Source organism: Indicator indicator, chromosome 4 (genome assembly GCF_027791375.1).
Source record: "Indicator indicator isolate 239-I01 chromosome 4, UM_Iind_1.1, whole genome shotgun sequence".
Taxonomy (NCBI): Eukaryota; Metazoa; Chordata; class Aves; order Piciformes; family Indicatoridae; genus Indicator; species Indicator indicator.
In genome coordinates, this window is record NC_072013.1 from 33,468,500 (window position 1) to 33,491,217 (window position 22,718).

The 22,718-nt window shown below is 45.8% G+C and overlaps 2 protein-coding genes across 3 annotated transcripts; one reads left to right on the forward strand and one right to left on the reverse strand.

Annotated features, from left to right (window-relative positions):
* Positions 1 to 2,157: 2,157 nt before the first annotated feature.
* DMAC2L (distal membrane arm assembly component 2 like) lies at positions 2,158 to 5,840 on the reverse strand. Of its 2 annotated transcripts, none has more exons than XM_054400537.1 (5): positions 5,817 to 5,840; positions 5,429 to 5,532; positions 4,387 to 4,595; positions 3,404 to 3,575; positions 2,158 to 2,272 (listed from the first exon to the last, which is right to left on the reverse strand). In XM_054400537.1, the coding sequence occupies exons 2-5, from the start codon at positions 5,527 to 5,529 to the stop codon at positions 2,158 to 2,160; spliced, it is 597 nt and encodes a 198-aa protein (XP_054256512.1). In that variant the 5' UTR covers positions 5,530 to 5,532; positions 5,817 to 5,840. The 2 variants fall into 2 exon arrangements, with proteins under 2 accessions (XP_054256512.1, XP_054256511.1); XM_054400536.1 differs by lacking the exon at positions 5,817 to 5,840 and adding an exon at positions 5,716 to 5,736.
* Positions 5,841 to 5,859: 19 nt separating this feature from the next.
* L2HGDH (L-2-hydroxyglutarate dehydrogenase) lies at positions 5,860 to 20,606 on the forward strand. Its single transcript, XM_054400687.1, has 10 exons — positions 5,860 to 5,954; positions 6,146 to 6,261; positions 8,009 to 8,160; positions 11,785 to 11,916; positions 12,341 to 12,503; positions 12,969 to 13,003; positions 13,797 to 13,964; positions 17,625 to 17,782; positions 18,768 to 18,899; positions 20,381 to 20,606. Exons 1-10 carry the CDS (start codon positions 5,860 to 5,862, stop codon positions 20,574 to 20,576), a joined length of 1,347 nt encoding a protein of 448 aa, XP_054256662.1. The 3' UTR covers positions 20,577 to 20,606.
* Positions 20,607 to 22,718: the final 2,112 nt, after the last annotated feature.

Sequence of the window (22,718 nt, forward strand, 5' to 3'; positions counted from 1 at the left end):
AAGCTGTCTCATGGCTCCTATTATCTCTAGAGCTGCTGAGACAGCCCTGCTTTAAAGATCTGCATTTACAGGCCACCAAGGGTTAAACATACTGACCTAGACTTGCCAGAAGCTCCACAGGCGCTGCTACCAGCGGGAGAACATCTAAGCAATAAGACCTGCTGTTCCTTTAGCCCTTGCAGAGTTTCTCCTGTTTCCTCCTAGCATTGTGAGGTTGGGTTTGTTTGCTTTTTCTGCCAGTAGTGAGGTCACTTGCCTGTAGAGTTACAGAAACTGTTTTTATCAAAAAGAATTAATGAGTGTAATTTATAACACAGGTCAGACACAGGCAGGAATTCTACCTAAGCTTAGCATTAGAGCAAGTCTTGGGGTTTGTGTAATCTCAGGGTGTAAGATGTTGTTGATTTTGAATAAAAGACATGCAGCTTGTTTTTCCAGTCCACTGGATGTGTTTTACTACCAGGCAAAAACATCCCCTTTCTGCTTGAGACCTAGGGCAGATACGTTTTTCCAGAGCTGTTGTGTGTTGAAGAGCAGTAAAAGCAATTCCAGTGGGATGGGTGCCATATCCTCGGGTACTGTGCCAGCCCACCCTTTATTTCATACCATAAGTGAACATATTTTACTCTTGTGTGTTGTTCTGATTGCACTCGGGAAGCTCTACCACTCCAGATGGGAATTGTGGAAGCACCCAGGAGCTGTCTGTCAACAGTTAGGAGCCCAACAGTCAGCTCCTGGTGATGATTCTGTGTTTTCTGGACACTGCTCTGTGCTAGATGCCAAGAAGCATCAGCCCCACACTGCAGCTATGTCATCTGTCATGGTGCTTGCTGTCATTTCCTTCAGAGGACAAGGTGACAACTGGGGACATCACTCTGAAATCTGATCCATTGGGAGCTGTCACCTACTGCCCTTCTCTCTGGTACCACCAGAACTAGGAACATGGATAAAAGTGGGATTATCTCCCTGAAGATGGATCCCTCTGATTTGGCAGGAGCAATGCAGGTGCAGCTCAAGAACACAGAACTAATTTAGTCCCTGTCAGCACACAGCAAAAACACAAGGGGTGTCTGAGAGATTCTACACACACAGAACAACCTTCAGTTTCTCAAGAATGGTGTTCCTGAGAAGCTCAGACTCTGCCCACCTGCTGTCACTCCCCTTAAAGGAAACAAAGGCTTTGGGAGCCAAAGCATAAAAGAAAAAAGGCCCAGAAGTTATTTATTAACACCCACTGGGTGAGATTCCCAGCTTGGAGCTGAGTGGCTGGAAACTGTCTGGTGGAAAAGGACCTGGGGATGTTGATCAACAGCTGACTGAAGATGAGCCAGCATGTGCCCAGGTGGCCACCAGCATCCTGGCCTGGATCACTAAGAGTGTAGCCAGCAGGACCAGGACAGTGATTGTCCCCCTGTACTAAATGCTGGTGAGGCCACACCTGTGTTCAGTTTTGGGCCACTCACTCCAAGAAGGACGTTGAGGTGCAGGAGCACGGCCAGAGAAGGGCAACAAAGCTAGTGAAGGTCTGGAGAACAGGTCTGGTGAGGAAAAACTGAGGAAACTGGGGTTGTTCAGCCTGGAGAAAAGGAGGCTGAGGGGGAACCCTCTACAAATCCATGAAAGGATGTTTTAGTGAGGTGGGGGGCTTGGTCTCCTCTCCCTAGTATCAAATGATAGGATGAGAAGAAATGGCCTCAGGTTGTGCCAGGGAAGGTTTGGGTTGGCTATTAGGAAAAATTCCTCACTGAAAGAGTGATCAAGCTCTGGAACAGGCTCCCCCAGGGAGGTGGGTGAAACCTCCTTCCTGGAGGCATTTAAAAGCTGTGTAGATGTGGTGCTGAGGGACATGGTTTAACACCAGACTTGGTAGAGTTAGATAACGGTTTGCCTGGATCTTAGAAGTCTGTTCCAACCCAAACAATTGTACAATTGTATAAAAACAAGGAAAAAAATGACTGTGCACAGGAACTTGCCTCCTCTGGTGTTGATTTACCATGTAGCTTAAGCTTAATGAAACTTCATTTCAAACAGCTTTTAAGGCTATATTGGGAGATCTAGGTTTCTTTCCATACCTGGAAACCCAGTGGCCTCTACAACTTCATTTATGCCTCATAAGCACTATCAAATCAAATACACCTCAGTTATGTGCAGTTGCATTTATTCCAAATCCAGCTCCAACTCCAGGTTTGGCAGTGCCTGCTGAAGGATGCCGATGGTGGTTTCCTTCTCTCTTATTCCAGGAAGGTCACTCAGATACAAATATTCAAGGTTCCTATAAATATTGAAAAAGGTCAGCAACTACTATTTAACCAAGAAATTAGACAAGGATTATTCTAACATAGCTATTTTGAGTATTTTACTGGTTCTAATTGAAGTTTTTTTTTTGTCTCAAGTGGGTGCTGGAAGTTGTTAGCTCACCATGAGTTCAGTCCTTTTACAGGGCTCAAAAAGAAATGGTGGACATCATGGTGCTGCCTTTATATCACATAGTGTTTAGTAATTTCAATAGAAATTTAGTAAAATACAATATTGAAGTCCTTAATAATAACTTCTTGTAGGATGAAATCCAAGTTACCACATCACCCATCTGTAGATGTTTTTTAACTCTGTGTAACACCAAATAGTTCTGACTTACTTTAAGGTACTGATTCAATGAAGTACCTATGGACATGCTTCAGAGCTACAGAGATGCACAGCATCCAACTGCTTCCCATGGCCAAGCTCTGAGCTCTGCCCTGAGACCTGAGGCCACTCTGAGCACAAGATAACTGACAGGAAGCAGTGTGAGGCATAAGAAAGACAAAAAAAGTTACAGGACACTCATCAAAGCCTGCCCTGAAAAGCAGTGGCAGCAGCAGGGTCAGGAGTAGAAACCAATGTCATCATTAGTTTCACCTCTTGTGCCAAGCTGAAAGGAAGCCATGAACATTCACTGCTCCTACAAAGTTGTGTGTTAACAAAGAGCATGCGTCCTTCTCTAACTTGTGCAGCAATCAACAGTGCCTATGTGACTTCAACTGGAAATGGAGATGCTGCCCTCGATTCTGACGATAGGAGCACAACTATGGATTCATGTACTGCAGTCAGTGATTGTGGTGTTCTCAGCTACAGGTCTCAGTGCTACACATCTCCCTGACACCTTAAAAAGCTGTGTGTGTTAATCCATATTCAGAGCTATCCACCACACTGTCTTCACCCATGCTTGAAGGAACATCTCCTGAAGTGGCAGTGCCATCCCTCACAGGCTGTCACCCAAGTTAGTCCCCAAATCAACCACCCCACAGCCTCCACATGTCTGCAGCAGCCCAGGAGCACTCAGACTTCAGCCCTTCCAGGAAGCACAATCCCAAAACAACAGGTTGGGAACAGCTGGGAAGCAAGAGGAGCTCAGCAGCTCACATACGTCAGCTTGTGAAGCGCAATGATGCCTTTATCTGTGACGTTCCCACAGGAAATAATCCACAGCTGAAGGAGACTCTTCTGGAGGTTCTTTGTCTCACTGAGCTTCTGCAGGCACTCGTCTTGGATGTAAATACATTTCTGCAGCTTGATTTCTGTAACATGCTGGAGACCATCTAGAGAGACAAGAAAGTATTTCCCTCAGAACACCAGGAACAACCTGTACTGGTTGTTGAGTTCTCAGTGTAGCAATTGCTTCCAAAACCACAGAGCAAGGTGCTCCTTGATACAGTAACTCACAATGAAGCTCTAAGTCCCTTTGCAGGACTTCAAATAGATGAAAACTCCTGAGGTTTGTATTCTTTTGCTGAGATGCTAAGAGCAAGTAACAAGAAAAATGTACAGATTTGGATGACTTTGACTTGGGAACCTACCAACAGAAGAAATTCAAGGTCCTCTGCCAAGAACTCCTAGTTATTTAGAGGAGATCTTAAACACTTTAAATCTCTTATTTTGTAAGAAACTGAGAACTTGCCTTTTTCTTTTTTTTCCCTTTTTTTTCCTCCTTGAAGACATCATTAATACAAGGAGAACAATCAGTATGATGACTTCACAGACTCCAGACCCACTTGGTTTAGAAGAAAAACAATATTTGAAGTAGAGCATTATGCTACCAACTACTTAGCTAAGAATTCAGCAAAACAGCTAATCTTTGTTGCACTTTCTTAGCGTCACTGTCACTTAAGGTAAGGGGTGATGAACTTTCCAGTCTTTCTGCTTTGCACCTCCAGCAAAACCTGAGAAACTGATGAATATTTGCAGAGCCATTTTGAGGGGGAAAAAATGAAAGAAAGAAAAAAAAACCCTCAAATTCTATCTTACTAGGGATTGAGAAAATGACCCAGTTCATTCATATAGAAAGAACTACATTCATAGAAAGAACTACAAGCATTCAGTATAATCTTGGCACAGCTGTTTCTACATTACCCAGGTAGTCAAATCCTCTGTACATGATGCAAGAGTCTGTGGCATTAATTGCTTCGATCTTGTATTTGCCCAAGGGCCCTGTGGGGAGGCCGTTGTAGTCCTGCTGCCATTTCTGGTAGCCCTGATAGCGCACCAAGGCACCACATCGCAGCAGCCACTCTGAAGCTGCCCTGTCAGGGCCAACGGCCTGTATACGTTCGTAGTCCACTCTGCCAAGACACAAAGAGCATTCACATGTAACGTGGCTGATTCACTGTCCCAATGATAATACTTGGCCAGGGACGCCTTCCACAAGCCCCATCCAACTTGGCTTTGAACACTTCTGGGGTGGGGCATCTACCACTTCCCTGGGCAACCTGTTCCAGTGTCTCACCAGCCTCACAGTGAAGAATTCTTTCCTTAAATCTAATCTAAATCCTTGGATCTATTCAGGAGGATATTTTTCTTAGCCTGGCCGGGAATGCTGAAGTCTGAAGCAGAGACCTGGAAGAGGCTCCTGGGTGGTTGAGCTTCCAGTCCCATTACAGCAATCAGCTACAGCCATGAAACCCTTTCCACAGTCAGAAGACACATGGCAAAACTATTAGCTACTGGCAAAAGTTATGGGCAGAGTTTCACAGAGAAAAGTTTTATCTTTCTAGAACTAAATGCAAACCCTTGTGTGGCTGAATCACATCATAAATCAAAATCGCGAAATGGTTTGAGTTGAAAATCATAGGTTTGTTTGATGCTTTTCTAAGTAAATGGGGCATTATTTTGCTACAAGTTTAAATACAGTTGAGGGTCAAAGGAATATTGGCATTTAGGGAAAGAATCCACATTGCCAGCTTGCTTCGACCACCTTGGGGAAAGGAGCAAACCTCTGGAATTCTAAATAGACACAGGTAAGGAACAGTTGCTGCCAAGCATCGACATACATGCCAGGGGAAAAGAGCAGCACTGATATTAGAAAACTCCTGAGATTTAAATTCTCCTGCCTCAAACACAGCACAGTGGATATATGGGACCTTAACTGTCTCTGTGCAAACCGAATCCCTCTTACTTGTTGAACACGGCATTCAGCCATCCCCAGAAGTGTCTGCAGGCACCCGGTGCTTTGCTCAGGCTGCAACCCGGCTGCACGAGTTTTCCCAACAACACCATGTCCTTGAAGGAGAGAAAGGAAACGGACACGTTATCTGGAGTGTCAAAGTCTCAGCTCCTCCCCAAGCAGCAGGACCTGCTTCCCCTCAAGGCCTAACCAGCTTCAAGGGAAGCCCAAGGCATTAGCGCCCTGAGAGGAGGCCCGACCGCTGCCGCCTCAGACTTCGCCCCGCCCGGAGACCTCACCTTTCCACCACCCTCCCGGGATCTCCTCCCGCCGGGCTGCCCCCAAGGGCCAAGCACACGAACCGTGCGCGGAGGCTGGCCCAGCCCAAGCCACCCCTCACCGCCGCCACGGCGCGGGCACGGAGGAGGAGCCGGACCCGGTCTATGCCCGCCCCCAAGATGGCGGCGGCGGCGCTGCGGCAGAGGGCGGGTGGCAGCGGGGCCGTGGCGCTGTGGCGGGTCCAACGCCGCCAGCGCAGGTGAGGCCGCGGGGAGGGAGCAGGAAGCGGCCATGGCTGAGCCCCGCCGCTGCCTCCTCCTCCTCCTCCTTCTCCTCCCCCCCGGCCTGGCCGCACAGGCCACTGCCTCCGCCCCTCAGCGCTTCGCTCTCGGCAGGAGGGCGGCCTTGGGGGCCGGGGTGAGCTTACAGCCCATGTCTGTCTCCGTGCAGCACTTTCGATGTGGCGGTGGTGGGCGCGGGAATCGTAGGACTGGCCTCAGCCCGGGAGCTCGTCCGGCGGCACCCCTCTCTCGCCTTCGCTGTCGTGGAGAAGGAGAAGGAGCTAGGTATGGTGTCGGTGTGGTTTCCTGAGCCGTGTGGGGTTACCTGATGTCAGTCGGTCTGAGATCTCCACTGAAGCACACTCTCACCAAAAACCGTATTTCACGGCCATATGTAAAGGGAAGCTCAGTACTTGAGTGGAGGAGGAGCAGTGGAAGAGCATCTGCCCTGAGCATGAGGCAGCAGTGTGCCCAGGTGGCCAAAAAGACCAACAGCATCCTGGCCTGAATCAGCAATAGTGTGGCAGGCAGGACCAGGGCAGTGATTGTCCCTCTGGACTCAGTACTGGTGAGGCTGCACCTCAGATACTGGGATCAGTTTTAGGTCCCTCTTAGAAAGACATTGAGGTGCTGAAGCATGTCCAGAGAAGGGAAACAAAAGTGGTAAAGAGTCTGGAGAACAAGTCTGGTGAGGAGTAGCTAAGGGAGCTGGGCTTCATCAGCCTGGAGAAACGGAGGCTGAGGGAAGACCTTCTTGCTCTCTACAACTCCCTGAAAGGAGGTTGGAGTCAGGTTGCAGTTGGTCATTTCTCCCAAGGAACAAGTGATAGGACAAGGGTGAAAAACCATCAAGTTTTTCACCTGGGGAGGTTTAGGTTGAACCACAGGAAAACTTCTTCACAAAGATGATTAAGGGAGTGGAACATTTCTCTTACAAGGAAAGGCTGAAGGAACTGGGTCTCTTGAGCTTAGAGGAGACTGAAGGGTGACCTCCTTATGAATATGTGAAGGGTGAGTGTCAGGAGGACAGAGACTTCTTAGTGATGTTCAATGGCAACATGTGCAAGCTGGAGCATAGGAGGTTCCACATGAACATAAGGAAAAATATCACTGTTGAGTGTGACAAAACACTGGAATGGACTGCCCAGGGAGGTTGTGACCCCTCTGGAGACTTTCAAATCCCACCTGAACGTATTCCTGTGTCACCTGCTCTAGGTGATCCTGCTCTGGCTGGACTAGATGATCTTTTGAGGTACCTTCCAACCCCTAACATTCTCTGATTCTGTGAAAGGGTTCTCAGAACACTGAACCAGGCTGCCCAGGGAGGTGGATGAGTTCCCATCCCTGGAAGTGTTTAAAAGCTGCAGAGATATGCTGCTGAGGGACATGGTTTAGCACTAGCCTTGGTAGAGTTAGGTAATGGTTGGACTCGGATCTTTTACCAACCAAAATGATTCTATTGTTCTATGTCAGTGGCTAATTCAAGACCTGTGAGCCCATTCTCTCACTTTAAGTAGTTCCATCACCCAGGCCATATGTTGTTCTGAAGGTGTGAAGGGGCTTTTTATCCCCCAGACAGGGTGTACATGAAATCTTTAACAGTTGGGTGAGTGCAAATCCAAAATCACCTTTGGGAGTCAATGTTTTAAAGGGAAAACCTGCCCAAACTACTAAAGTAAAAATGTTTGTGGTATTTTTCATCACTATTTTACTTAGTTACAAGGAGGAAATATCAACTTAATGCAGTTGGAATTGGAATTGATTGGCCTGCAGATGTAGCTCTTGTGATTGTTTTTTTCTTGTCAATTCAACACACTACAAGCTGTGATGGTTTATGATTAACTTAGTTTTGCTGTGCCAGTATTTTTGTAGCCTTTTCAGACCAAGGGAGGGATTGTGTTTGCTCTGCAATTCCTTTATTTGAGCATCTCTACTAGCACTGATGTAGAACAGGCCTTCAAATTGCACACATTATGGTATGAGCCAATGCTGGGAATGTATATTTTAATAGCGTATTTTTCTGTCTCTTTAGCTCATCACCAGAGTGGACATAACAGTGGTGTGATTCACAGCGGAATCTACTACACGCCTGGATCTCTGAAAGCTAAGCTGTGTGTGCAGGGTGCAGCCCTCTGCTACGAGTACTGTGACCAGAAGGGAATACCCTACAGACAGTGTGGGAAGGTATAGAGCTGCTCGGTGTTCTTTCTTTACTGCTGGAAACTGAGGATGTACCATGTATGTTCCAATGTATAGCACAGACCTGGTTGTGATCTTTCTCCCAAGAGATGAGCTTCTGCAACACTTGGTACCTTCAGGATGAATGTGCCTTTTTGTTTTTTGTTTTTTTTTTTTTTTCATCAATTCAAATCACTTGCTTTTCTGGGCCTAAATTATAATTCTCCTTATCTTGGGATTGAGCTGAAATGTCCCAGGTAGTGGTAGAAGCCAAGCCCCATGGAGATACACTTGTGTAGCTTCAGGGATCACAAAGGCTCTCCTTATGTTCATGACATGCTTCTTGGTATGTACAGGCTCTGAAAAGACACAGTGACTCTGAAACAGCTCCAGATGGGACCCAGCTACCTGTATTTATACTGTGTAACATCCAGCTAACACAACCTGGCGGCAGAAGAGTGGCTATACTGATGCAGCTTGAGGTCTACCCAAACCCTGTATCCCTTTTCTGGAAGTGTCTGCAAACAGAGAGCCAGGAAGGAAGGACAACAGAAAAGCAAATTATTAGTTCTCCTGGCTTTCAGTTATTTCCCTGTTACTTTCTGAGCCTGATCTGTTTTGCCTGTGGCATCTCTCAATGGATTTCTAAGTGTTTTCCAATTAAAAGCTTTTGCATCAGACCGTATTTTGGTGAGATCAACAACCCTATCCATCATTTTGAAGCTGAGTCCTACAAGCTCCATCTGATGGCCCCTAGCCTTCGTGCTAGAAGAGGTAGGGCGCAGCTGGTCTGTGCTCACACTCTCCAAGCCGCTCAGAGCTTTATATCCCCTCCTCTCCCACAGCTGTCCCTTCCAGCTGGTAAGCCTCTGTCTGCTCAGACGTTCCTCTTAGAGAAGCTTTTTCATGATTCTCTCCACCCTGTCTTCTTTGTCTGAATTGTTTAATGCATCCTTGATACAAGATGAGGACCACAAATGCACATAGAATTCGAGGTGGGTCTTTGCAGTGAAAAGGTGGAGTTGTCTGTATTGTCATGGATCCTTCTCCTACTCATTCCTAACACTCAGTTTAGGGCTTTTCTGCTGTCACTAGGCATTGAACTGTTATTTCCATTGGATTGTCTGTCTTAACCTCAAGATCTTGGTTCTGAGTGATAACTTTGAAGTTGGATTCCATCTTTCTAGAATGCCATTGCCCTCACTCCAAGAAGGACACTGATGTGCTGGAGGAGGCTCAGAAAACGGTAACAAGGCTGGTGAAGGGTCTGGAGAATAGGTCTTGTGGGAGCAGCTGAGGGAGCTTCTTGTGTCTGGAGAAAAGGTAGTCGAGGGGAGACCACCTCATTCTCTAAAGTCCTAAAAGGAGGTTGGAGCCAGGTGGGGGTTGGTCTCCCACAAACAAATGATAGAACAAGAGGAAATGGCCTCAAGTTGCACCAGGGCAAGTTTAGGTTGTATATTAGAAGAAACTTCTTCCCTGAAAGGGTTCTCAAGGCCTGGAACCGGGTACCCAGGGAGGTGGTTCAATCCACATTACTGGAGGGATTTAAAAGCCATGTAGATGTGGTGCTGTGGGACATAGCTTTGCACCTTACTTGGTAGAATTATGTATGGTTGGACTTGATACTTAAAGGTCTTTTTCAACCAAAGTGATTGTATGACTTCGTACATGAGGCTCGGACTGTTTTTTTTACCATCACCATTTCACATTTATCTGTATTGAATGTCATCTGCCTTTTTGCTAATTGCTGGTTCCCTCAGAAGGTTCTTCTGCAGATATGCATAGTCAGCTCTGGTCTGAACCTCCTTAAGCCACTTTAAATTTTCTCATGACCCTCATTGCCCCTTTCCAGGTTGCTCATCAACATCTTGGACAGCATGAGCTTTTCTCTTGGAAGTGCAATGCAGACCCTGTCTGACATAATCTGGGCTCAATTCAAGGCCCCTTCACTCAGCACCCACTGGGAACTGAGAGTGGATGTCCTGCAGCTCTGAGTGCAGAGCAGAGATCCCTGCACGTGGCAGTGTTGGTGGGCTCTGCACCAGTGCAGGGTGGTGGTTATTGCGGCCTGGCTGTGCTCAGTGGTGTGTTAGTTTTGTGCTTCTTTCACTGCAGAGATGGTCACAAGATGGCACTGTGGATTTGTGCAGCAATACATACCTGATGTTACAAGCATCCTCTCAACCCAAAGTACCAAGGCAGCAAGCTTAGATTCATGGAATCAGACAATCATTTAGGTTGGAAAAGACCTTTAAGATCATTAAGTCCAACTGTTAACCTAAAACTGCCAGGTCACCACTAAACCATGTCTTGCAGCAACACATCCACACATATTTTATAAGGGATGGTGACTCCACCAATTCCCTGGGCAGCCTGTTCCAGGGCTTAACAACCCTTTCAGTGAATAAGTTGTTCCTAACGTCCAAGCTAAAGCTACCCTGGCACAACTTGAGGCCATTTCCTCTTGTCGTATAACTTGTTACTAGAGAGAAGAGACCAACCCCCACCTCACTCCAACATCCTTTCAGGAGTTGTAGAGAATGAGAAGGTGTCTTCTCAGCCTCCTTTGATCCAGGCTCAACAATCCCAGTTTCCTCAGTTGTTCCTCACCAGACCTGTTCTTCTTACCCTACATCAGCTTTGTAGCATTTCTCTGGACAAGCTTCTGGCCTTACAAGTCTTGGAGTGAGGGGCCCAAAACTGAACCCAGTATTCGAGGTGTGGCCTCACCAGTTCTGAGTACAGTGGGACAATCCCTGCCCTGGTCCTGCTGGCCACACTATTGCTGATCCAGGCCAGGATGCTCTTGGTCTTCTTGGCCACTTGCTCTGTAGGAGCCAATCTGAGCTTGGGCAAGACTATCACTGGCCCAGAAGCACTGTTGTTCCTTTGCTGACACTGGATTTGTGCACTTCCACATCACCTTCCCCAGCAGTGTATATTCCAGGGAAGATGATGGTGAGGCTTTATCTTGTTTTACACAAAGTAACCTCAGTCTTGGAGAACTTGGTGCCTTCTCAATGCAAAGATACCTCTGTCACCAGACCTGAGATGGACCTGCAAGTGGAATGGTCTGGGCAAAGCTGGAATGGATAATTCACAGCCTGGATAAAGCTCCTGTGATATTTGTGAACTAGCTACAGGGTTAAATGAAGTGAAGCTGGCACAATTCTCTTTAGACACCATGTCAGAACATGTCCAGGCTCTCTTATCAAGATTGTTTGAGATATGTACATCTTGGGTTAAGTTTAGGGATTTTTTTGAAGCATCCCAGTGGCTCTTGAGACTCATACTCTCTTCTTTCATGTTTAGATTTGTACTCTTATGGCACTTTTTTCAGCAATACTATCCATTGATAGTAACTTAACTGTAGTTTAACATTTGTTCTTGGCTGTCCTTAGTTTGTTAGTGCTTTCTCAGTAATAAAACAGATACATAACAATAAGATAGATATATCATATTTATAGAATCTTGTGCAGCTAATGACACAAACCACATTTTTTGCCCTCTGGAATTACAATTTACTGTTCACTCACACACTGTTGCTTGATTGTTAGCTTGGGCTTGATGCCAAACCTGGCTTTGGATGTCTCCCTCACTGCTGTGCCTTGTTATCTTTCGCTGAAGCTAATTGTAGCGGTTGAGCACGATGAAATTCCAAGACTCAAAGCTCTGTATGAAAGGGGGCTGCAGAACAATGTCAGAGGCCTGAAACTGATTGGACCAAAAGAGATACAAGAGAAAGAACCTTTCTGCAGGGTAAGGGATTTGTTTGGGTTTATTTGATGTATAAGATCTTTGTTCTCAGGTGACATTATTTGCTAAACTACCTTAAAGAGGTCTCTGGCCTTGAGGTAATCTGCTTCAGTGACAAGTTCGAAAGAGTTCAAAATATTTATTCTTTCCCAGAAGAAGTAGAATTGTCATTAAAAATAAACGTACTCTACATTTGCCATTACGTACATATCATAGAATCATTAAAATTGGAAAAGACTTCTAGGACAGTCAAGTCCAACCATTATCACCACCATGGCCATTAAACCATGTGCCTCAGCACCACATCTGCACATGTTTTAGACACCTGCAGGGGTGGAGACTTTACTACTTTCTTGGGCAGCCTGTTGCAGTTCTGACCACCTTTTCATGAAAGAAATTTTTCTTCTGTGTCTTAATCCTGTTGCAGGGTCTGATGGCCCTTGATTCTCCATACACCGGCATTGTGGATTACAAACAAGTAGCCCAGTCCTATGCTGAAGACTTCCAGGAAGCACATGGGACCATCTTAACTGATTTTGAAGTTACAAACATGGAGATGGCTAAAGAAAGTCCTTCAGAAAGTGATGATGGTAAGGCAGGGTTTTGCCCTTCATTTCATAGCATCAATAAGATAGGAAAAGACCTCCAAGAAAAGCATCATTAACTACAGTCCTGCCAAAGATTTTGCTCCAGACACACTGGCTTTAACTGAAATGATACTTCTGAACCTTTCTCTCTCATAGGGATGAGACAAAAGGCAAAACTATGTTATTGAGAGTAATGAACAAGCTCACTGGATTGTTTTTGCAGGCCGGTCATCCTTCAGCTGAAACATTTCATAGTTATCATAGAATCACAGAATGGTTTGGTTTGGAAAGGACCTTAAAGATCATCTAGTTCCAACTGCCCTGCCATGCAGAGGGACACCATGTCCAACAGCAGTTACTCCATAGCTTGCAGAGGAAGATACTCCAGTGGAAGAATCCTTTGTAGTGACAAGCTGCTGCTTCTATCAGTGTTCTATTAATTCCTTCTCTTGTCTAATTCTGTTACAGGACTAAAATACCCAGTTGTTGTTAGGAACTCCAAGGTAAGAACTAGGCTGGAGATTTCATCGCTTAAGAGGAACCTAGTTCTCCTTTTCTTACTATTTTTTGTTGAGTCCTGGTGGTTTAATCAGGTCTCATTAACATCAGTGTCATAGAGTCATACATTCATAGAATGGTTTGGGTTGAAAGGGACCTTCAAGATCATCTAGTTCTAACCCCCACCACCATGGGCAGGGACACCTTCCACTAGACCAGGTTGCTCAAGGCCTCATCCATCCTGGCCTTGAACACCGCCATGGAGGGGGCATCCATGACCTCCCTGGGCAACCTGTTCCAATGTCTAACCACCCTCACTGTAAAGAATTTCAGTATCCAGTCTAAATCTGACCTCATCAAACTTCCTTCTCGTCTTTATCACAACAAGGCCTTGTAAAAAGTCCCTCCCCAGCTTTCTTGTAGGCCCTCTTCAGGTACTGAAAAGCTACTATAAGGTCTTCCCAGAGCCTTCTTTTCTCCAGGCTGAGCAGCTCCTAAGACTGCTACATTAAGGCATAAGATACTAAAGAGAACAGGCCCCAATACTGAGCCCTGGGGAACCCCACTTGTGACCAGTTGCCAGGTGGTTTTAACTCCATTCCTTACCACTCTCTGGACTCATCCATAGAGGCCAGAATATTATAAAGAATTAAATGAAACAAATGTTTCTGCCTCCTAAAATGTTTTTCCTCCTTTTCTTTCTGGGCTTGACTCATTTATTCCAGGGCCTGTAGGTGATGGGTGTTTTTTCAGTTATGTGTAGAATGTAGTGTATTTTGTTTGGTTTTATTTCCACAGGGTGAGGAAATCTACTGCAGGCACATTGTGACCTGTGCAGGACTTTACTCAGACCGCCTGTCTGAGATCAGTGGCTGCAGCCCTGAACCTCGTATCGTCCCCTTTCGTGGGGATTATTTGGTGCTGAAACCAGAGAAGTCCTACATGGTTAAAGGAAATATTTACCCAGTACGTACTCTCTGGTTTATCTTTCACCTTGTCCCCTGGGAAGCCTGGCTCCTGTATGGCATAAAATAAATCTGTAGGAAGGATTCAGAAGTCAACAAGGGACAACAATGGATTTACTTAGATGGAGGGTTTAATCTTTTCTGCTAATACCCAAAGCTGGGATTTAGATATTTGCCTCATCTTTGAATTAGCTTTACTTGGTATGACAAAAAAATAGACATGGGAGAAAAAGGACAAGCTCTCTACCATCTAATGCAGACAGTGTGATGAAGAGAAGCAGTTCCAGACAAAGTGATAACGTTGCATCCAGAGGGTAGTGGTCAATAACTAAGTGTCCAGATGGAAGTCAGTGACAGGTGGTGTCCCTCAGGGGTCCATACTGAGATCAGTGCTGTTTAATATCTTCATCAATGATATGGCAGGATCAAGTGCACTCTCAGCAAGTTTGCAGATGACACTGGGTTGTGTGATGCAGTTGACACAGTGGAGGGATGGGATCTGTCCAGAGGAACCTGGACAAGCTTGGTAAGTGGGCCAGCGTGAACCTCATGAGGTTCAACAAGGCCAAGTGTAAGGCCCTGCCAATGGGCCAGGGCAGTCTCCAGTATCAGCATGGGCTGGGTGATGAAAGGCTGGAGAGCAACCCTGAAGAGAAGAATTTGGGAGTGCTGCTGGATGAAAAGCTGGACATGAGCCAGCACCATGCACTCACAGCCCAGATCCAACCATGCCCTGGACAGATCCATAGCAGTGTGGGCAGCAGGTGGAGGGTGGATTCTGCCCCTCTGTTCCACTCTGCTGAGACCCCACCTGCAGTGCTGGGGCTGCTGTGGAGGCCTCAGCACAGGAGAGACATGGACCTGTCGGAGCAGGGCCAGAGAAGGCCATGAAAGATGATGTGAAGGCTGGAAGCCCTCTGCTGTGAGGGTGGGCTGAGAGAGGTGGGGTTGTTCATGCCGGAGAAGAGAAGTCTCCAGGGAGACCTGCTGGTGATCCTTAAAAAGGCCAATCAGAAAGCTAGGGACAGATTTTTGAAGAGGGCCTGTTGTGACAGAAAAAGTGGTGATAGAAGGTTTGAACTAGAGAGAAGGAAGAAAGATTTTACACTTTTTACACCAAGGGTAGCAGAGAGGTAGTAGAGGCTGCCTAGAGAGGTGGTAGAGGCCCCATTCCTGGAACCATTCCAGGTCAGGTTGTTTGGGGCTCTGAGCAACCTGCTCTAGTTGCAGATGTCCCTGCAGAGTGCAAGGGGCATGGACTAGCTGACCTTTAGATGTCCCTCCCAACCTAAACTATTTTGTGATCCTATGATTCTCCAGCAAGCAAGAACTGGTAATTCCTAGGGCAGCATTTTGGTTACCTCGTGCAGTCCATTGAAACGCCACCTTTTGGAATGTGAAATTGGATTTGCCTGCTAAACACTGAGGCAGGTGGCCCTAGGGAAATGCTGGATCCCTGAGCAGTGGGTGTTTGTCTGACCTCACCTCAGAATGATTCAGGATCTTGTCATGGGATGGGAGGAAGGAACTGGCTGGGGTAGGAATGTACCTTCCAGCCTTTCATGGCTGTGTGAGGATCACTTCTACCCTTTGAAAGATTTTTTTGTTCTTATGGCCAAATGAGTTGACAAGGGCAGAAAATTGCACAACTCTTAGTGATATGTTACCACAAATGTAGTTTGTGGAGTGGTTGCACTAAGCTTTGAGAGTCTTAAATGCATCTTTTTAACAGAAAAAAGCCCCCATACTGCACTGGATACAGAAAATGAATACATCTTGGAACAATTTTTAATCAGAGAATGGTAGGGGTTGGAAGGGACATCTGGAGATCAAGTCCAATTCCCCTACCAAGGCAGGATCACCTAAAGAAGGTCACACAGGAACATGTCTAGGCAGGTTTTGAATGTCTCCAGAGATGGAGACTCCACAACCTTTATGGGCAGCCTGTTGCAGGGCTCTGCCACCGTTAACAGCGAAGACATTTCTCCTCCTGTTCATGTGGAACCTCCTCGGTTCCATTTTGTGCCTGTTGCTCCTTGTTTTGTCACTGGGAACAATGCAGAGTCTGGCCTCATCCTCTTACCCCCTGCCCTTTAGATATTGATAATTATTGAGAAGATGCCCTCTCACTGAGAAGAGAGCTTAGCTCTGCCTCGGTCTTCACACAAAATTATGCTGTCTTTCACTCCCAAACAAAAAAGAAACTGCAGATACTTGTTGTTAGCATGACTCAGGCTTGCTAACTGCCTGTCAGTGTGAGCCACAAAGGGAACAGGGAGCTTTTCCTGCTGTTTTCTAGATTATTTTATTGCAATATAATTATTACTGGTGAGCAGCACTACTCTGTTGTTGGTTTTGTTGTGGGTTGTTTATATCCTGAGAAAACGTGTTTGGGTTTTTTTTCTCATTTGTTTTGCTTTTCCCTAAATGCAGGCCCTGTTCTGTTGTTGTTTTAATTAGTTACAGGCTATAACTGCACAATTAACAAGCCAAAAAAACAGTGCAGGAGTCAGTTCTAAGGTTAAATTACTTGAATTTAACCTTAGAACTGTGATTGTAAATGGCAAATGTGATTAGTGATTGGAAATGGCAAATTTACTTCATTTTTCATTTGTTCACTTAAAACTAGTTACTTCCATTATTGGAAGACCAACTCCTTTGCTGTGTTTTGGTTTGGTTTATTCACTCTCTATCAAGGATCAGGTCTTGGGCTGGAACCTCCCACAGGGTGGTTGTCAGAATCAGCTCATGATCATTCAAATCAGACCCAAACACTCCCTGAAAATGTCTCATATCCCTACAAAATTTTCAAGGGTCAGAGCTGGGCAGGCCACCAGAGGAGTGCCAGAGGCTTTTCATGAACCCCTTTCCTTTCCCAAAGAGAAGAGACAAGGAGGAAAGGAGACTGATGGGGTTGGGAAACAAGCTGGGGTGGACAGAACAGTCCCGTGGAATATAGACACAGAGACACAAACCAAGGGCAAATCCAATCCCTGATGGCAATGATGACACCATTGGCATCACTTATGCTGGGAGAGGGCACTGGGCAAGTCCCAGACTGGACTCAGCAGCAGATGGGAACTGGATTCAGGAGCTGAATTCTGGACCTGGAACACACAGATTGGGATGGAAGGCAGGAGGGACAGAGTCCTCCTGGGACAGTGGCCAGGGAAGAAGAGGCTTGACCCTGGGGATCCTTCAGCTTGCTCCTGAAGATGCCATCCATGGGATGGAATCCCTTGTTGGGCAGTTGAGGGTCACCTGTGCCATCCGTTCCTCCCTTCCTCTGCCTTCCTTCCCCACCAAGGTGGGGCACAAACTGTGGCAGTCCCTTGTTGCACAGAGGAGCAAGTCTCAGGCAGAGTCTTTCTGCAGCTCAGCCCTGGCCCCATCAGCATTCTCCCTGCTAGAAGCAGCTCCTGGCTGTGTAGACCTGTCCTGATCTTCAGAAAGTGCCTCAGTGAGCAGATACACAGCTGGGAAGTCACAGCACTGACCAGAACCCAAACCTGGACACTTCCTCACATGACAAACTGTAGATGTTTGTCCTTCCTTCCTCCCTTACAAATGTTCACTGTCTCCCGGATGAGTTTCTGGACCGTGAATAGTTGCCTGACTGTTTTGCTGGTCTCGTCTGAATAACTGTTGTGTCCCACTCTAGGTTCCCAATCCTCGATTCCCCTTTCTGGGATTCCATTTCACCCCCAGAATGGATGGCAGCATTTGGCTGGGCCCTAATGCAGTACTGGCCTTCAAGCGAGAGGGTTACAAGTGGTTTCACTTCAGTGCTGGAGACTTTCTAGATGCTGCAATGTACAGGTACCATTTTGTCTTTTCGTCTTCCATGGAAAATAGTTCTTGTTCAAAAACCTATTTCTGACAGATTTTTGGTGTGTTTCAAGCCAGGCAAACTGATAATGATGCACTTTTCCAAGTCACTTGACTTCATATGAGCTCATATTTGCATTTTCATAAACTACCAAGACATGTCTCAGCTGGTCTGAGAATGTGGTTGCTCCACAGAAGGTACTGGGGAGCCATGTTACTACTAGTGGAGCTCTTCCAGGTTTGGTTTTGATCCAAGGCAGTGTAATATTTTAATCCAGCTAGGTGGTGTGATTAAAATTAAGAAAAGTGTGGACAGCATGTTCTGGGAGATTCTCCTCTCCATCTGCTTTGCTGTGGTGAGGCCACTTCTGCAGGATTTAGTCCAGTTCTGGGCATTCCAGTTCAAGAGAGACAAGGAATTACTGGAGAGAGTCCAGCGGAGAGTACAAAGGTGACAAGAGGACTGTAGAATCTGTGTGAGGAGGACAGGCTGAGAGACCTCGGGCAGCCTGAAAGGGGATCTTCTCAATGTTCAAGAGCTAAAGGGGCGGGGGGCGGGACAAGAGGATGGGGTCAGACTCTTCCCAGTGGTGCCTGATGACAGGACAAGGGGCAACAGGCATAAAATATAACCCAGGAGGTTCCATCTGAAGATAACGAGATACTCCCTTGCTGTGAGGGTGCCAGAGCCCTGGAGCAGGCTGCCTGGTAAGGTTGTGGAGTCTGCTTCTCTGAAGAGATTCCAAACCCACCTGGACGTTGAGATCCTGGGCACCTGCTGTGGGTGACCCTGCTCTAGCAGGAGGTTGCTGAAGCAGGGACTATATATTTCTCAAGTAGAAAGCAATGATTGAATTACTGATGTTGAGAATGGGAACTTTTGCGATGTAGTTGAACTTGCTGCCTACTTAGTTTGGCGCAGCTGCATTTATCACACAGGATCTGTTCTCTCTGCAGTTATTTTTTCTCTCTGCAGTGGGTTGTGGAAGCTTGTGCTGAAGAACTTGTCCTACGGCCTGAGCGAAATTTACAGAGCGTGTTTCCTTAGCGCACAGGTGAAGGAACTTCAGAAGTTCATCCCCGAGGTCACCGTCAATGATGTAGTCAGGTAAAGAAAACTTTTCTTGTGAGCAACACCCAGAGGCTTGTTACATCTCTTATTTAGAATCATTTGGATTGGAAGAGACCTTTAATGTCATCGAGACCAACCATTAACCCAGCACTGCCAGATTCACCACTAAACTATGTCTCTCAGCACCATGTCCACATATTTTTTGAACACTTCCAGGGATGGGGACTCCACCACTGCCCTGGGCAGCCTGGTCCAGGCCTTGACAATCCTTTCAGGGTAGAAATTGTGCCTAACATTCCAAAAACTCTATTCCAGGCATTTAATGTTTCTCAAACTTTTTAAAGTTTGCATCACAAAAGCAATCTGCTTGTAAAGGTCTTATCTAAACTGGCTGACAAGTGGACTTCTAAACCTCTTCAGAACCATAGAATCATGTTGGTTGGAAAAGACCTTTAAGATCAGTGAGTCGAACCATTCTCTTAACTCTGTCAAGGCTGGTTCTAAACATGTCCTTCAGCACCACATCTGTCTGTATTTTAAATGTGTCTGAGAATGGGGATTCAACCACCTTCCTTGTCCCAGTGTTTGAGAACCTTTATGGTGAAGAAGTTTCCTCTAATATCCAACCTGAACCTTCCCTTGTGCAACTTGAGGCCATTTCCTCTCATCCTATCATTTGTTACTTGGGAGAACAGACCAACCCTCAGCTGGCTCCAGCCTCCTTTCAGGGAGTTGTAGAGAGCCAGAAGGTCCCCCTTCAGCCTCCTTTTCTCCAGGCTGAATAACCCCAGTTCCCTCAGCTGCTCCTCACCAGACATGTTCTCCAGACCCTTTGCCAGCTTTGTTGCCCTTCTCTGGACACTGTCCAGCACCTCAATGTCCTCCGATTGAGGGCCCAAAAAAATGATTGCAGTATTGAGGGGGTGGCTTCACCAGTTCTGAGTACAGGGCCACAATCCCTGCCCTGGTCCTGCTGGCCATACTAATTGTTTTCAGCTTCTTACTGTGTTGAAAGAGAAACGAATTCAAAAGGGCTTAGTTCAGGAACTGAAGAGACTTGGGAGACAAGATTTAGGTGTGTTTAACTGTACAAATATTTGCAGGGAGAAAATCCAAAGTAAGAAAAGCTTGAGCATGGTAAAAGGGAGTTATCCAGCTCGGGCAGTAGGCCACTGGCATGAAATTCATGTATGACAAGGCTTGCAGTTTCTGAACAAAGGGTTTCTATTATGAAAGAAGGCATGTTTATGTCTGTAGGGAAGAGAGTAACTTCACAACCAGGAAAGACACAGAAGATCCTCTGCTTGGCTACTTGCCCTTGTTTTACTGTAACGACTGTGAGACTTCTCCCACTCTGACTCACAAGCATTAAAACTTCCCTGTGCTCTCCCAAAAGCCTGGCTAGGCTTAGACTCCACAGTCCCTCCCCGTTCTATCCCTTCACAAGAGCAGAACAAAATTGATTTTCTGACTTCAGAAAACATCTTCTGATGGTGAGCTCTTCCTTTATTTCACAGGGGTCCATCCGGAGTGAGAGCTCAAGCATTGGACAGTGATGGAAATCTGGTAGATGACTTTGTATTTGATGGAGGCAGTGGAGATATTGGAAGCAGAATTCTTCACATCCGAAATGCCCCTTCTCCTGCTGCCACCTCCTCCCTGGCCATCGCGAAAATGATTGCAGATGAAGTGCAGAGAAGATTTGAATTGTGAATGATTGAGGGGTGTGATGAGGTTGTACCACTTGTGTAAGAGCTCTGCAGCCTTAGTGACAAAGATAAAACAAGCAACATGTGGCTTGAGCGCTCAGCAGCTAGCGTTTGAAATGTTTGCCTTGGCCAGGCCACAACTTTTCAGCTTCACAAATAAAGGAGTTATGGTGCCTGGCAAGACCTGGCGTGGAAGAACCATCTGCAAGAATGCACCCAACAGCCCTATTGGCAGTAGGAATTTGTCCACCTAGGCATAACCAGCCCATGGACTGGCTGGTGCAAAGCATAACTTGAAAGTCTCTCCAACTGCAGTGGGTCTTGCAGTGGAGCAGGAAGAGCTTCTGTGATGGAGTTGCCCACAGTCTTCCCATACCTTTAGTCTGAATGTTGCCACCTTTCACACTCTGGAGGGGTGGTCGGTTCTCTGGAAAACCACAAGCACAGGGTGGTTCTCTGTGTGATTTCTTTCTGATCCCCCTTAAAACTTGAGTCTACAATCCCTTAGCTAACATTAAAATAATGGAGATAGAAGGATAAGCCTTGCTTAAGGGTTCTGCTGATAGGGAATTAAGAGGAGCATCATATATTCAGAGCCTTCTACATGGATGTAGTCTTTCAGAGCAAAGTAAGCCTAACAAGAGATTGCCAAATCCAAGTCAGTTTAGATATGCTGTCCATGCAATGGCTGGCTATGTTTTTTTACAGAACTGAAGTTAAAACGTATACATAAAGAGTCATTTTTCATTTAACTTGCACCTAGGAAGTCAGCACTGAGCAGAAACTACTTCAGTGGTTGTGGGTTTGGGGTGGTTGGGTTTTTTCCTTTGACTACTGGTAATGCAAAAGGTGCTTATCTTTGTACAACAGGTTGAGCAATGTGGTGGAAATGGTCTTTGTAAAAGCAAACGTGAAGGGAGGGAAGCTAAAGAAACCTGTCTTGAGTAATGTTGTATCTGCTTCCCCTGGAGCCCAAACAGGGGTGACTCAGGAAGGCTTCCCATTTCCCACATGCCAGGCAAGAGGGGAGCTTAGAAAGTGCTGGTTTCTTTTCTGAACTCTTGGGAGTTTTCTCAGGGGTACAGCTGGAAGAACCTGTGTGGAGAATATGCTTTAAACTAGAGAGAGATGTTGCATGAGGTTGAGAGTAACCTAGCTGAGTATCTTGGTGTGTTCTGCATAATTGCTACAAAACAGAATTACGTAGCCCCAGGGACAAAGTACTTGAGAATACTTCTCAAGCAGATGTTCACAGGATGTTGGGTAACACAGATAATTGTGGGTAGTTTGCTACCAGGCAATTTGCCATACTCTTTTTTTCTTTTCTTTTTTTTTTCCCAAGAGTTACTTTCTGTGCTCCTCTGATGTGTGAGCACGCTTGCTAGCATGGGGGATCAGCTGTACTGGCTGGTGAGTTTATTGTACAGAGCTGAACTACTTTGAGGGAAAAAAGGGCTTAACCTCTATTTTTATTTCCCCCTAGTGACATCTATTTTACCAGAAAAGTGACTCCTGTAATAAGTACACAGCCTAAAAATTAAATCATAAACTTCTTTAAGAAAAGCTTTGACCATTATTCTTCACCACAATACCACTAGACAGAGATTCAGATGTTCTGAGTGCTGAAATGCCACATGGCTGTGTAAAAGTTTTATCTGCACAATGAAACAATCATATCTTCACTCCCCACCAGAAGTGTTGCCTATCAACAGTAAATCCTACAAAAGGATTGCAAAAGCAACTTCCTCCCACACGAGGTGTGGCCCCAACATGTATTAACAGAAGAAAGAGCATTAAAATGTAAAGCAGTCATAGAGGATGGTGAATCTGAAGTCAGCACATTTCCCTGTGCAGCTTGCTGTACTTTTTACCCTCAAGATGTGATTATTTTGGGGCAGAGTTTAAAGGAAGTTTTCAAATGATGAATCTTTAGGTAGAATTCTGTGAAATATTTCTATTTTTAGAGATAGTTATAAAACTTTTTTAAAGGCATAATTTCAGAAAATCGTGAAAATGGAGTTTCTTACATAAAATCTCGTTGCCCACAATGTGTGAAAATGTCTGAATATATTTTCCAAAGGGGTCTAATTCACTTGAATGACTTAAGAAATACAAGATTTAAAATTAAAATAGTGTGGTGTTTTGG